The 14195-nt window shown below is 48.3% G+C and overlaps 1 protein-coding gene across 9 annotated transcripts in view; it reads left to right on the top strand.

Moving 5' to 3' along the window:
- The window catches only part of vav2 (vav 2 guanine nucleotide exchange factor), a 166345-nt gene that overhangs the window by 112034 nt on the left and 40116 nt on the right, over positions 1–14195 (top strand). For all 9 annotated transcript variants that reach the window (XM_035608960.2, XM_035608962.2, XM_035608959.2 and 6 more), the window contains exon 3: positions 7982–8040. In XM_035608960.2, the coding sequence (XP_035464853.1) occupies positions 7982–8040 (59 nt within the window). The remainder of the gene's footprint in view (positions 1–7981; positions 8041–14195) is intronic.

The following is a 14195-nucleotide window of genomic DNA, read 5'->3' as shown; positions in this document are numbered from 1 at the left end:
TATTAAATTCGTGGCCGTATCAGTATTTCATTGAGTTGGGGTTTTTTTTTCTAATTATGGGACTCGCTTGATTTGACATACTTACGAAACCGTAATGGATTTTTCTGACCGCGGTTGTCTCGGCTGCGTGGCCCCAAACCGCTGCTCCAAAGAGGGAAAAAAAAGAAAGCGAGGAGGGGGACGGCGACTGTGCGTGACAAACCCCACGGCCCGGCTGAAGGCAGCAGCTGTTTGCTGTTGAGAGACGTGAGCCAGACGCCGTTGTCCGGCAACCTGACCGGAAAGTGCTCGGCGAGCAACCGAGTCCGACCAAAGAGATTTACGGGTCTTTTGGGGAAAAAAAGGACAGAAAAAAGCAAGATGCCGCAGCATCAGGAGGGGTCCGACACACACACGGACACAGACGGGATGTACAGGCCTTTACAAATGCCCCGTATTGATTTGTGCAAGCGCTTCTTTGTCAGGACACGAATGCACATGAGCGGAAAAGTGTGAACATAATCGCTCTTCGTCTATTTCTGGCTGCCTCCGCCTCCGCGCGTCCGTGGCTCTGCAAGTTTATTTCCCATGTCTGCGTTCACACGAGGCGCGCCAGTGCATTTCCGATCGTATCAGCATCATATAATCTTGAAAGAAAAAAAACGCGCACTGTTTGGCCTCTAATCCGCAGATCGAGCTGTCCTCTCCGAGCACAGCGGAGCGCTTAACCACATTTTGGACTTCTCCCAGTTGCCCAGATCTCCGCCCGTGATTCACACCTCGTCGACGCACATGGTTGCCTCTTTGGCGACTTTCTCGCGGCCCTTTTTTTTTTCTCGCAGGCCGCTAATGACATCTCCACGGCAACGTTTTTTGCTCGTAGGTTCTGCAGCGGAATTTGAAATGTCAGCGACGGGTCGGCCTGCAGGTCGGAGCGGGTCCCAGCCCGACACACACACACACACACGGCTGTGTTCAAAACATGGCATGGCAACAAGGGGGGGAGGGTGGGGGGGTATTTTCACCACAGCAGGAGGTCTATAGTCAGTCTCGCATGCAAATGTCACGCGCATGCTTGGGAACAGGCACAAGAGAAAAAGAAGTGGGCCAAGAGAAGCAACCACAGATGCGCTCGTTCCGTCGCGGTGTAAGCGAAGCCCTCTCAGCAACTCGTCGGGGGCCGGGGGTCGTGACCTTGTCTCTCGGCGGCGCGTTGTGATCCCGAGTAATCGCGGGGCAGATTGCGCGTCTGATCTCCGCTCATTTCTGACCTGCAGCCGGACGACCAGAGGCGCTGGCGAGCGGGCAAAATACCTCCCTTCGCCAATGGCTTCGTGATGGAACTCGGCCCTGCAGACAATCTGTCATTGTTTTCTTTTCTTCTTGCTCTCCTCGTGTCGGCTCGGCCCTCACTTCCAGTCGCGGACCCGGAATGTGAGAGGAAGGGAAGAGGAAGCTTATTGACTCGCCTCTGTGATCCGGCGCCGCCTTCTGCCACACGTTTGTCACATCACAGCAACAACCCACGCCTTTAATTAGCCTTCATTTGAACTCTTGGTTTCCGAGTTACACTTGACATACATCAGACATGCAGGACAACGTGCCGTAAATTGTATCTTTTCTGATACGTCTGCTGCCAACTGAGTCGCCCTCTGCTGGTCATTTGAAAGAATGCGGGTTTTCTAGGCACCGCAGCATCTGCATAACTCTCCAGACCCGGTGCCTACGTCCTTTTTTATATTCAATATGGTCACAAACAATATTATAAAACAGAGACAACCAGCACACTCGACAAGCCGGAACCAGCACAACCATCTGTCAACACTCAACCCTAGAGCACAGAACACTTGCAAAATCAACCATTAATACTGACACAAACTCCTCAGGACTCCTCAGTGGAGGCAGCTCCGCCCGACCCCTGCTGCTGAGTCACCGAATGCCTCCGAGACGCTTGTCACCACCACCACCACCAACAACCCCCTGCTCCCAAAACCCACCCCCTTACCCCCCTCCCATGCTCATCCCCCAGGCCCCAAACACTGCCGCGATACTACAAACACATCACCTCCTCCTCATTCGTTCACTGAGACTGGACCGGCTTGGCAACAAATAAGCTGCGCACGTTACAACCATAAGAGTGTGCGCGTGCTATTGTCGATGCGATCGTGGCTCATTTACACGGGTTATTAATGCCGCGCGGCTCAGACGGCTTAAAAAGTGGATTTGCTCTCTTTAAGCCCAGCGCGGAGTTGTCCAGGCGGCGTTCCGCGTCGAACCCTTTTAACCGGACCGTTTAGCTCGGTCCGCGGCGGTGGGGGGGAAAAAAAAACGCTGCACGCGAAGAGAGTAAATCCACCGCGTCTGCCGCTGCATGTCCCGGAGCATTGAGACCGAGATGCGGGTTTTTTTGTTTGGGCTCCTGCGCGTTAGATGTGAAATGGAATAATGACTCTGAGGTCCGTGAAGTGAACACATTTTAAGTAATAATAAAAACACACCGCGTCAAATCCTTGGCAAAGTCAGCGGCTACGTCTTTGCTTCATGGAGCTGTTAATTCCCTGATCGTCATCCTCTTGTCTGACCCTCGGACATCTGGATCATCGACTTCCTCTAAGCCCCGTCTCCGCCAGGGGCCTGCCTCTTTGCCAGTGTCGCAGGCCGGGACGACCATTGATCTGCGAGCGTGCGTTTCTGCGTACGTTGCGTGTGTGTGTGTGTGTGTGTGTGTGTGTGTGTGTGTGTGTGTAATCATAGGCCGGCTCATGCACAGCACATGCGACCATGTGCAGGCATCCGGTGGCACGCGAGCGGGTCCCCGCGTGCGGTGATTAAGCGCGAAATGCCGACAGGTCACGGACGCGGCTGCAGCATATTGGCAGGCGTCTGCACACATTAGCCGCCTCCCGCCCCGCTTTTTTTTTGCGCTTCAGAGGCCGAGCAGGTTTTTCGGCTCGGAATCGATGCTCAAGGTCCTAAAGCCGACTAAGCCCCAGAGCTGATTCGTAGGCACATATTCCCGTCGACCGGGGATCCGCCCCAACTTTCCCACTAAAACCCCCGTTCAGCGTTATCTGCCGAGCTATAACCTACATTTTCAACCGGTTGGGCGTCAGTCGTGTTTCTGTACGCTCTGTGTGGGCCGAGCGCCCAGTGTAGGCTTACAGGCTTTTTTTTTTTTGGGCACAGAGGCAAAATGGGGTCTTTGGGTCAGCGGCGGCAGCAGCAGCGGCGGCGGCGGCGGCACTCGTTGTGGCTTTTGGTCCCAGCGGTGAAATCCACTGTAATCAAGCAGCTGGAGGGTCAGATTTAAGGGGCTTTGGTGCAATGTGGCAGGCGCCAATCTGACTGTGGGATGAGGGTTTGCACAGGCCCGTCTCCCGGTCGCGTTCCGCAACTTTGACACGTAGGATGAAGACGACGCCCGGAGGCTAATCACGCTCACTCATGCAGCTTCTGTTTTTTTTCCTTTCTGCGGGCCACTTAACATTGTGCCTCAGACAGGGTACGGGACACAACATGACACGATCCCGTGAGATTTGTGTTGTGTCTTTCACTCCCACTTTGATTCAGGGTGGTAGAAGTGCATCTTATCATTTAGCACTTTGAGCAATGAAAAGTGCTCGATAAATGAAATGTATCATTATTATTAGTAGAAGTAGTACTATTATTATTATTATTATCTAGGGATTGATATTTTGTTCCCTTTTGTAATTTATCACAGAAGCTTATTTCTTAGTTCATATTTTACTTTTTTTAATCGGTGGAATGTTTTGGTTTTCGGCCATAATGCTAATTTCGGCATGTGGCCTTCCTTCCGAGCTTGATACGTTGGTTCTCGGGGAAAAGATCTTCTGATGGACATCAAATTAGACACGTATATGCATACAACTGGCATATCCATATACAGTAGTTTCGATGTCCAGGTTATATCTGAATATGTCACACGCACAAGAGTCAAACTAAAACCACGTGACCTCTCTTTCGCTGCAACTCTTCACTTTCGTTAACCGCCCATCAGCAATGGATGATGATTATTATTATCATCGATAGCCGTTATTAAATTCAAACTTAATGTAGACAGATAGAGCTGTACACCACAGCGTCTCCCAGGTGTTAGTTTATGAACCGTTGTATTTACATTTCTCTAACTGACTGTGTGTTTTGGCTGCAGGCCAAAGTCACCAGGCAATTATTCCCTTGTTATTCATTCATTGCTGGTTTGATGCCTTTTTTTCCACTTTTTTTTTCACTTTTACCCTTTTCATGAACATGTTTTGTTCAAGTTGTTCTTTTGAAATGATTCGCCTTTGTGCAGTCCTGCTTTTATCTTTTATATGTTTTCGGATTTTCATTATTAAAGTTGAAGTTGCGTCTCTGCAAAGAGAGAGAACCTCTGTTGCTTCGCGGCCTTGGAAGTACGAGGGTTGATCTTTTTGGAGGAGATTTTTTTTGTGTGTGTGTGTGTGTTAATTGTTTGCATGATACTGAGAGGAATCTGAAAGGGATAGAAGAAAGAAAGGGAAAAAAGAGCGACTCCCGGAGGCAGTGGGACAGTAGGACGCTCACACACGCACACACACACACACACACACACACTGGTAGATGGACTCCGCCGTCCTCCTCTGTCGGTCTATTATTGATGTTGGGCACGCAGGGTTCCCACTCAGCCATCTGTTCCTGGTTTCTTCCCCGTCCTGTTTCCCCTTTTTTCTCGCTTCACGCCTGCCACCTTGGCAGGCTCGCATAAGCGGCGGAGGAATGCTGTCCTATCAAAGTGTGAATACTTCAGAAATATACTGTATCACACTGCTGGGGACATGAGCTGTTTCGGGGAAGAGCCCAGAGAGAGAGAGAGAGAGAAAGAGAGAGAGAGAGAAATAACGTCGGGGGGGGGCATAATAGTGTAATGTGGTGAATTTTTCATCAATTCCACGTCTTTGTTGCGCGACCCAAACGACTGGCGTTTGGCGTTTGGGTGTGTCTTCAGACGTTGATTCGCAGATGATGACCGTGCGTATTCGGTCAAGGATCCCCCGTTGCCGGGGGAAACGCGTGTTTGCAAACACTCGGCCTCGGCTCGCAGTTAAGCCCCGGAGTGCAATCCTTGTCCCCGCTGCCCCGCCCCGCACCGCCCCGCCCTGTGCTACACACACACACACAAACTTCTGATGTAGTAAATGGATTGTAAATGTTACATATCAATCTAACCATGAGACTCCATGTCCTGTCTGATTTGAAATGTGTCTTCACCTACGTTCTCCGGACTGTCGAACAGGGTCCTATGTGGGTAAAGGGATTCATGGAACTGCGGGGTGGTGCAGTAATTAAGGCGAGATATTGGTTTGGGGCTTAAGAAACCCAAGAAGACCTTCAAAAAGTCACTCCATCATGCGACTTGTCTTCTTGCATGTTCCAGAGAGAGAGGCTTTATTTTCTGGCTAGCCCCAGAGTTAAGACCACCCCCCGGGGGGGGAGGGAAATTAATAATGTGTAGAGAATCAAAGGATTTGACTGAAGCACGGGATCAGAAGAGGGTGAAGAGAGTGGTATCGGAGGCAGCCCTGGAAAAACCCCCGGCCAATCAGCGGGCTCGCACAGATGGATCTGGCCCTCCTCCCGGTCGGGGGCAGATTTTTTTTCTCGCTCGTTGATGAGGGCCCCCCCTGCTTTCGAAAATCAAAAATTAAGTTAAGAGATTCATCCAGACCCAGTCGCAAATGCGAAATTGAGTCTGGATGAATTAGATTGTGAAAGAGGGGAATTGAACGGAGTGGCGTTACGAGACATCACGCTCCACAAAATGTGTTTCTTGAAGAGATACTGGGAAAAAAAATCTATTTTTATAGTTTCACTTACAGCCGCTCAGCGTTAAAGCTTTAACGTCTGCCGTAGAGCGTTTCTGTTAGTGGTCACATAAAAATCAAAAGGCCACTTCTCAAGTGAGAGTGTAGCTCGACATGAAATAGAAAAAACACAATGTGTCCGTCGTTTTGTGCCTTCGTCACGTGTGAGGATTCGTTTGACCTGAGAACAGATTGCAAAATTAGCATTTCTCACCGAGGGCCAGGGGGCGAGTCACGGACCGCCAGTGCTCCCAGTGCTGAGACATATTTTTCACATTATGGTGTGTGTGTGTGTGTGTGTGTGTGTGTGTGTGTGTGTGTGAGGCTAACACGAGCTGGGAAAACGAGAAACAAAAACCGGCTCAATGTGGAGGAAAGACGTGGAGACTCTTAATATTAATGGACTCGGGCCTGGCACTGCCCGTGACCTCTCTGGCCGGAAGCCCGGCAGCTCCGCTGCTTCTTTGAGCCTGGAAACGAGCCGGACGTGAGCCACGGGCGGATCGCGCCACCCGGGAATTGGTGGGAAAAGTTGAATTTGACCACCTTACTATCCACCCATCAGGCTCTGACCCCTCCACGAGGACGATGTTAAGACCAAGCGCACGAGAGATGACGCAATGGCGCCGGGGGCGGTTTGCCATATGTGATCCCCTGCAGCTGCAGCGTGATCCAGGTGGGCAGCCTGCCACCCAGCCGCACAAAAGGGGCTCGCCCCCCCGTGTGATTTATTAAACAACCCCAACCGCTGACTAAACAGCTAAATTAGCGACCCATCCGTCCTTCTCCCCTCTCCTCATCCTCCTTTGTCTCCCTCTTTCTTTTTGTTCTGGTCCCAGTCTGCAGCGAGAGTGTATGTTAAGGAGGCGCGTAATGGTAGACCGGGCACATATTGGGGCCATTAAGCATGAACGTGACTGCCCATTACACGGGTCTTTAGCAGCGCAGAGAAATAACCCCTTATCATGCTGCGGAGCGATAGCCCCGTCGAGGGTCCTCCCCTACAGGGCGATGTTAGATGTAGATGCATGCGATGCGTTTGCGCTCCGTGTAATCTCCTCCACTCGCCAACAACTGATTATGTTCAACATTTCAGGACAACTTGAGTGAAAAAGGGGGTTCTGGTCAACCCCACTTCAAGCTGTGAAGTACTCCGGAGTACCTAAAAGTGGTGGTCTCCCCTTCACGGCAGCACCACACAGCGTGCGGCCTCGTCCTCGACAAATTTTGAATACCACAAGGCCGCATTGTGTGTGTGTGTGTTCGGAGGAGAGAGGGGTTTTGATGAGAGGCCTTTTTTTAATTTTTTTTGATGCCTGCACCTGCCGAAGGAGAAGCAGGGTTGAGATAACAATGTTCTCCTCCCTGGCTGAGGAGGCATCTGGCCGTTGTCACGGCGCTGCGAGCGGAAATGCGCCCGGGAGTGGGTAATGAGGCGTGGGAGACGGGGTTTTGTTGTGTGTGTGTGTGTGTTTGTGTTCGTTTTGGGGTGGTGGTTTCCCTCATCTTCCCTGAACAAGCCCTTGTGGACCCACCATCTGTAGTCCGCAGCCGTGAGCCCACTTGCGTGTGACTCATGAACGATGGTAAATCGCTTAAAATGAAAAAAAAGGGAAAGGTGCAGGTGTAATTGTCTTGTACTAAAACTCCCAAAAGAAGACAGTTAGATGTCGGCAAACATAGAAATTTAAGACAGTTTTTTTTTTAAAACATGGCAATGGTCTAGTTAAGTACATTTGTTGTTTGCTGTTGCCCCTGGCAACTTGTTTTTTTATGCAATGTAAAAGTTGATTGTTGTTACAGATGATTTTTATGAATGGATTTTTGCTTTTCACCGTTTGCTGTTAATTTCTGACCACCAATTATTCATTTTTTTTAAGTTTATTGCTGCTTTTTACGGTTCATCTTTTTATTTTATTCGTCAACAACTGTTTTCATCGTGTTGTTTTCCTTTTTTTGTTTGATCCCCATTCGCCAATGAGTAATTAGGGAAGTACGCATGAAATAGTACATTGTCGCAGTGCGACAACGCCATCAATGAAACAAGAGAAGTAGACAATGAAATAAAAATCGTGAGCAATAAGTAATTGCATTTTTAAAAATGTCGAAAAATGACCTTAGATCGCTGTGTCTGACATGTTCCTTGTTGTGTGTTTCAGGTCATCTCCGCCCTGTCGAGGATCTCCCACCACAGCATCGCACAAATCAAAGGCATCAGGTACCGCTCTCGTTTTCTAACTCTCTCTTCTTCATCATTGGAACAGCCACGAGAGTATGGTGGGATTAATATATTCTATATTTACCGTTTAAAAAACCGGAGGTTGTCTATTAACATCTGCCGCTCGTTTAGAAGTCGATTTACATTTTTTTTGGGGGGGGGGTAATTAGCTGCAGCTTGTCGCCTCCGTTATCCACAACACACATTTCCGCCTGTCACTCCAGCAGCGGACTGCAGTTCGCTGTTCATGTGGGAGTTCCGCAGCAACGTCGCAGACATCACGCTGTCGGAGTCAGAATTCGTCACTGTCCGCCGAAGGGTCGGTCACTTTTCTCAGATGATGGTGATTTTGAGAAAAATCCTTTAAACGGCTTCGTCAGGCCTGAAATGAGCCTCTGATCTCTCTTCATCTGCCCAATCTGCTCGCAGCTCGGCGGCTCACGCGCGTGAGTAATGAGTTGATGGAGCGCGCCCATTAGGAGTCGGCCAGGAAATGAAAGGGAGGAAGAGTGACAGAGAGAGAGAGAGAGAGAGAGAGAGAGAGAGGGGGAGCGGGTCCTTCGCCATTAATAAAAACAACACGACCTGGCCGACCGCCGGCCGAGTCGCCGCCCGTCCACTCAAGGTGTCAAAATCAATGCTTCGTTTGACCTCTGTGTGAACCGGTGGCCCCCGTGGCTTCCCTAACCCCCGAGACACTTTAAATTCAAGACATCGGAATATTAATTGAGCCGTTTCTTTAACCGCCAGTTAAAGCCCAGGTCCTTCAAATTGTAAAGGTCAGAGGGCAGAGCCAGGATGGAGTCGCTGTCCTTTAAACCGAAGGACGAGCACCTGACTGCTGACGGGTGGAACTTTGAATTCCTTCCAGAGGCCGGGGGGGGGGGGGTGGGGGGGCAGGGGGCGTTACCCTTAACCTCTAACCCTGCCCTCGAGGGGAATGAGCGAAAACACATCAGTGATAAATTACTTTTTTTTTTAAGTAAGGTCACTTTTGACCCATGTAGAGGAAAACATCAAGGTTGCACTGATTTCTCATATGCAGTATATAATAGTCGTATTGGACAAATTGATCCTACTCTACATAATTGTCTTGATACTTCGTCATAGATAACATGGAATAGCGTTAATGCCTTTGACCCACAAAATCACAACTCCATTTGCAGGGGAAGATCATTTGATATGATGGAAAGCTCCGGCTCCAGCAGGCACACTGGACTTCTCTTACCTCGCGTTTCCCCGCGTGTCATTGCTGGTCACTCACCATACAACTGCCTGACTAATGCTGGTACCGTACCATGCGGTTACCACGTCGGGGCCGCGACGGAAGCAGCAGTAGCCGCGCAGATTTCAAAAACGAGGAGATGCACAGGTAGAAGAGCAGATTTGAAACCCATCTGCTCGTTCTCAGCGCTCTCAGCAGTGGGACCAAGTCACGCTAAGCGTCTAAAACTGTGCTTAACGGAGCTTCGAGCGATCATCTGTATCTCTCTCCTTCCAACGACGGGCGTCGCAGATGTGCACAAGGGCACATGGCCCCTTTTGCATTGTGAGATTTAGCATGAATGGGGGCGGGGGGGGGGGGGGGGGGGTGTTCACTGACCCCGGTCGACCCTCTCTGAAGGGCTCGCTCCTCTCCGACTTCTCGGTAACGCCGCCCGGGGCGAGGTCGGCTCCATTCGGAGGTCAAAAGGACCCCGGCGACGGACGTCTCCTGTCTCGCCTCGGTGATCCCCCCCCCCTGTCAGCAGCTATAATCACACACGTGTATACCGCGTCGTACTCGTGAGCAGGATGTTCACGCCCTCCGGGGCTCCGCTCGTACGCTCGACTCGGGGGTCATGCGTAGCACCCCCCCCCCCTCAGAATCGAGCTGGGACACTTTACGGAGGCGTGCCATTGCGGGGCAGTCGCACTTTCCTCTCGAAGCGATTCTCACCCAGCAGCCTGTGCCAAGTGCTTTAAATGTAATCGGTGATATCTTCTATTCAATTCCAAAAGGTGGCAAACAAAGATAAGCTAGAACGAGAAGGGGAATAATGAATAAAAAAAAATACATTCCAACATTCCTTCCGATTTTCAATTTTCATTTCTTTTAACAAATTTGTGAATTCTGATTCCTGAAGTGAATTTCGGAGCAGCAGCCACTGAGGGCTAGTGTCCGACCGATATTAATGGCCAGTATTCCTAAGATTTCACTATTAAACCCTATGAAGAGTAAATGTAACTGGAGCTTGATATTTTACAGTTTGAACATAAACTGTGTTATCGATAACTGTACATTGTGAAACACAAACGCTGATACGAATGCGTCTGTGAAAGTAGATCTTTAATCGGCCTCTGGATTGATCGGTCTGGCTCGGATCGTGTTCCCTGAGGTGTTAGTACAAGATGGAGGTCGCTCTGCCAGTGGAAAACGTGGAAACTGAAGCGATATAAAGCATAATAAACGATGTTTCTTTAGAAAAGCAAAGTCGAAAGAGATTTCTCTTCCGGCTTCATCCCCTCAGCTCAGTGACCCCGCGGTCTCCGATCATTGGAGGTCGGCCTCTCCGACGGGACGTCTATTGAGCTTCCGCCGAGCGGAGAGAGTCCGTCGCTCTGTTAAATCTCCGGGCGACATCGCCGCAGGCGTGTCCATCGACGTCCTGCCGGGGCCCATCGATCCGCACTTTGACGTCTGTTCACTGCGATCGGCCCCTCCATAGTTCACGTGTCTGTCACTGTGTCGGCGGCGCTCCGGTGCCGCGCTGGTACGCAGACGCTCGCGTGCTCACGGGGGAACAACAGACACGCGATCGCTTGTTCACGCGTGAATCCTCTGCTTGAATTCTTCTGCTACATACCCAGGCCGCGGTGAACATCCTGCTGGGTTCAGTGAGGCATGTGCTGTACTACGGTGGCCCTGGAGTGCAAATCACAACGAGACACAATGGCCAATCAGAAAAATGAGAAGAGAAAAAACCACAACAAGACGAGAAATCGCAGAACACAGTTTTTGTAATTGTTATGTTTTGGGCTTTGTCATTGTAGTTGCAGCTCTAATTTTTTGGGATTTGCCATCATGGTTTTTCCCCATTTGTGTCTTTGTGATTTAAAGTTCAGGGCCACTGTACCGCTCCCCTGTTTTCCCCTGAACTTTCAGGAATTGCCAATCACGACACTGTTGTCCAATCACGGCACTGTTGTCCAATCACGGCACTGTTGTCCAATCACGGCACTGTTGTCCAATCACGGCACTGTTGTCCAATAACGGCACTGTTGTCCAATCACGCGATTCAATGTGTTGGTTAACTTCCTCAAAGTGATAAAAATGAATTGTCTGGTCATACCGGAGACAAATAAAAGTTGCCAGACATTCGCACGGTCACCATTTTTAATATGGTAAATGAAGGCAAAAATCAAAAGCATTCCAAAATGGCCAAAATAGCCCGGGACTGAGAGTTAAATATTCCAAAATCTTTATTCCCCACTAACTATCCGACTGACATAATACAGATGAGTGTCATTTGAGGATAATCAATTGTTTCTCTGTTTGACGGATTCATTATTATTATTATTATTATTATTATTAAGGGCTCGTGCTGCTGTCTTCTGTATATATTTGTGGAAAATTTCAATTTGGACTTTTGTTTCAATCATCAGTCAAGCACCTAAAGACAATAATTCAGTTTTGAGCGGTTATTAAAAACTTATTTTACTCTTCCTGTTTTCAGTTTCCTTCATCTGCACCTCTCCATCTTTGAATGACTCCCCGCAAAAAAAAAAAAAATCCTCCAGTTATGGTCATATGTACAACCGGAGGTTGTCTATTAACATCTGCCGCTCGTTTTTGAACAAGCGTCACTTGTAACGAGAAGCGCTGCACAGAGAACTTGACAGCGATGCAGGTCAATTGACAGACGTCTACTTCCCATATAATCAAAATAGATCTATACACGTACATGCTGTTTGTTTGTTTTTTATAAGCAGATAAAAAGGGATCATCGGTCGAGCAGCCGCGGCTTTTCAACCTCCCCCTCGCTTCCCCCCAGCCTGTCGTCACGGCTCAAAATTCAATTAGATTATACATCTCTTTTAATAATTTGTACCCTGTCCAAGAAAAAAACAACTTCTTTTAAAGAACAACGTACTTTGGTAGATGTTAGACTTTGTTCGATTTAATACCATGTAAATATTCACTTACTTGCTGTTATATACGGTTGATTTTATTCTCGCATGTAGATGAATTTTTTTAATCCGTACAGGTTCAGCTGACCTGTTGGTCATAAACAAATGACGAAGCTCAACAAATGCGGAGGGAGATTTAACAGGTGAACCCGGAAAAGAAAGACAGGCGTTGGGAGGAAGAAAGAAGCTTTAGAACAGATTTGAAAAGCGGCTCAGTATATTTACAGTAAGTTTAGTCATAGGCAGCTGTTCTGATCAAATATTTCAAACTGACGCAAACAACATTTTGCTCTAACATATTTCAAATCCACCTGCCGAAGGACAAAAACACTATTTTCCTTTAAAAGAAAACAGAAAAGATGTGAAAACTAATAAACGCTTGCTTAAGCCGGATCGGGTTGTTCTGGGGATGAAAGAAAAGATAAACATACACAGTGTTTCCTCTCGGATTCCAAATCCGCTCGCGTAGCAAATCCGCTGTCAAGTCACCGCGCACGGGAAGCGACGCGTCGCCGAGAGACGACCCGTCGGAGGAGATCTGATGAAATTATAAACACAGTTCAATCACACCTGGTTGGACCATTCCACAGAAATGAGAACGGCCGCGTTGGACACGACGCACGTGTGTGTGTGTGTGTGTGTGTGTGTGTGTGTGTGTGTGTGTGTGTGTGTGTGTGCGAGCACATCTCCACAAACTACTGTGTAATTAAATTTGGCCCCGCGGGACTCCATTAATAACTTATAATATAATGCTCATTTCATTGGAGGGGGGCCCATTCGATGTGGGGGTGTTATTGCGCTCTGGAGGGAGCTTGCTTCTTGCGTGCGCTGGGCTTCTCTCCCCACATAATGGTGTGTGTGTGTGTGTGTGTGTGTGTGTGTGTGTGAGTAAAAATCATATGAGGCGGGTGTTCTTTTGGTTTTTTTTGCGTTGTTAATATTTTTTTAATGGTTAACGCTCGTAATTAGCTCTGCGGAGGTTTTTAATGAAGTTACACCCGCTCAGACACGAAGTGAAGATTAGCAGAGCGGATTAATTGGAGAAGATGATTTGCAGGAAGGTTTTTTTTTTGTTGTTGTTTTTTTTAAGTTTTTAGTTTTTTTTGTCCGTGTGTGTGAGGGTGACGAGCTGACCTTTGACCTGCCAGCTGAGCATTCAATAAACCAGCGACTGGCACAGTCTTTCAGCTTGACGCACGCAAACCTGCACGTTTACACGACTAAAACAAGACAAAATTGTCTTTTTCATTTATTTTTTCTTTACCTTCCGACTGTAACAGTTTAATATTTGGCCTTAACTTTCTAACAAGCCGCTGCTGGAGGCTCTTGTATGAAGACGTGTGACACGATATAGTGTCTCAGCTCTGGATTGTTTCTTCCGATTTATCGTCTGGAGTGATTTTTGTGACAGCGAACTACTCACTTCACACACAGTCGACACACGCTCACACCCACTACTCCGGTTTCTCTTTGTTCTCGCTCTCCTGCTACCGATTTGAACTCGGTGTTCAGAGTTTGTCAGACACGAATCCCGGTTGTACATCTAGTGAGGAATTGTGGACGAAGAAGATCAGATCTGCACAGTTCCCCTCATCCAGGCTCGGGAAAACAGAACGACCTTTTTGCAGAATATAAACCTTCACAGTGGGTAATGAGGCCGGCAGAGCCGGATAGGTTTGTGATGGATTCCAGACGTACTGAGGATTCCCAGAATTTGACTGGTTTGGCTACTATGGTGAAATTTCTGAAAAGTAAGATACAAAGAAAGAAGAAAAGAAAACAAAAACCAAAGTAATATTATATCAGACTCGTGGTTGCTGCTCAGTTGTGCATGATTCAAATGCAAAACATAGAAACGTACCCACATGCATAAGTTGCACATAAATAAGGCGTTCGCAGGGTTTAATTCACCAGGAAATCAAAGGTGCCGCTCTGCAGTATATCACTGTTGTTTGTTCTTGTCAAATATAAAGATTAAGGTCATT

The sequence above is a fragment of the Scophthalmus maximus genome, chromosome 20 (assembly GCF_022379125.1).
Source record: "Scophthalmus maximus strain ysfricsl-2021 chromosome 20, ASM2237912v1, whole genome shotgun sequence".
NCBI classification, from domain to species: Eukaryota; Metazoa; Chordata; class Actinopteri; order Pleuronectiformes; family Scophthalmidae; genus Scophthalmus; species Scophthalmus maximus.
This window is presented reverse-complemented; position numbering and strand designations above follow the sequence as displayed.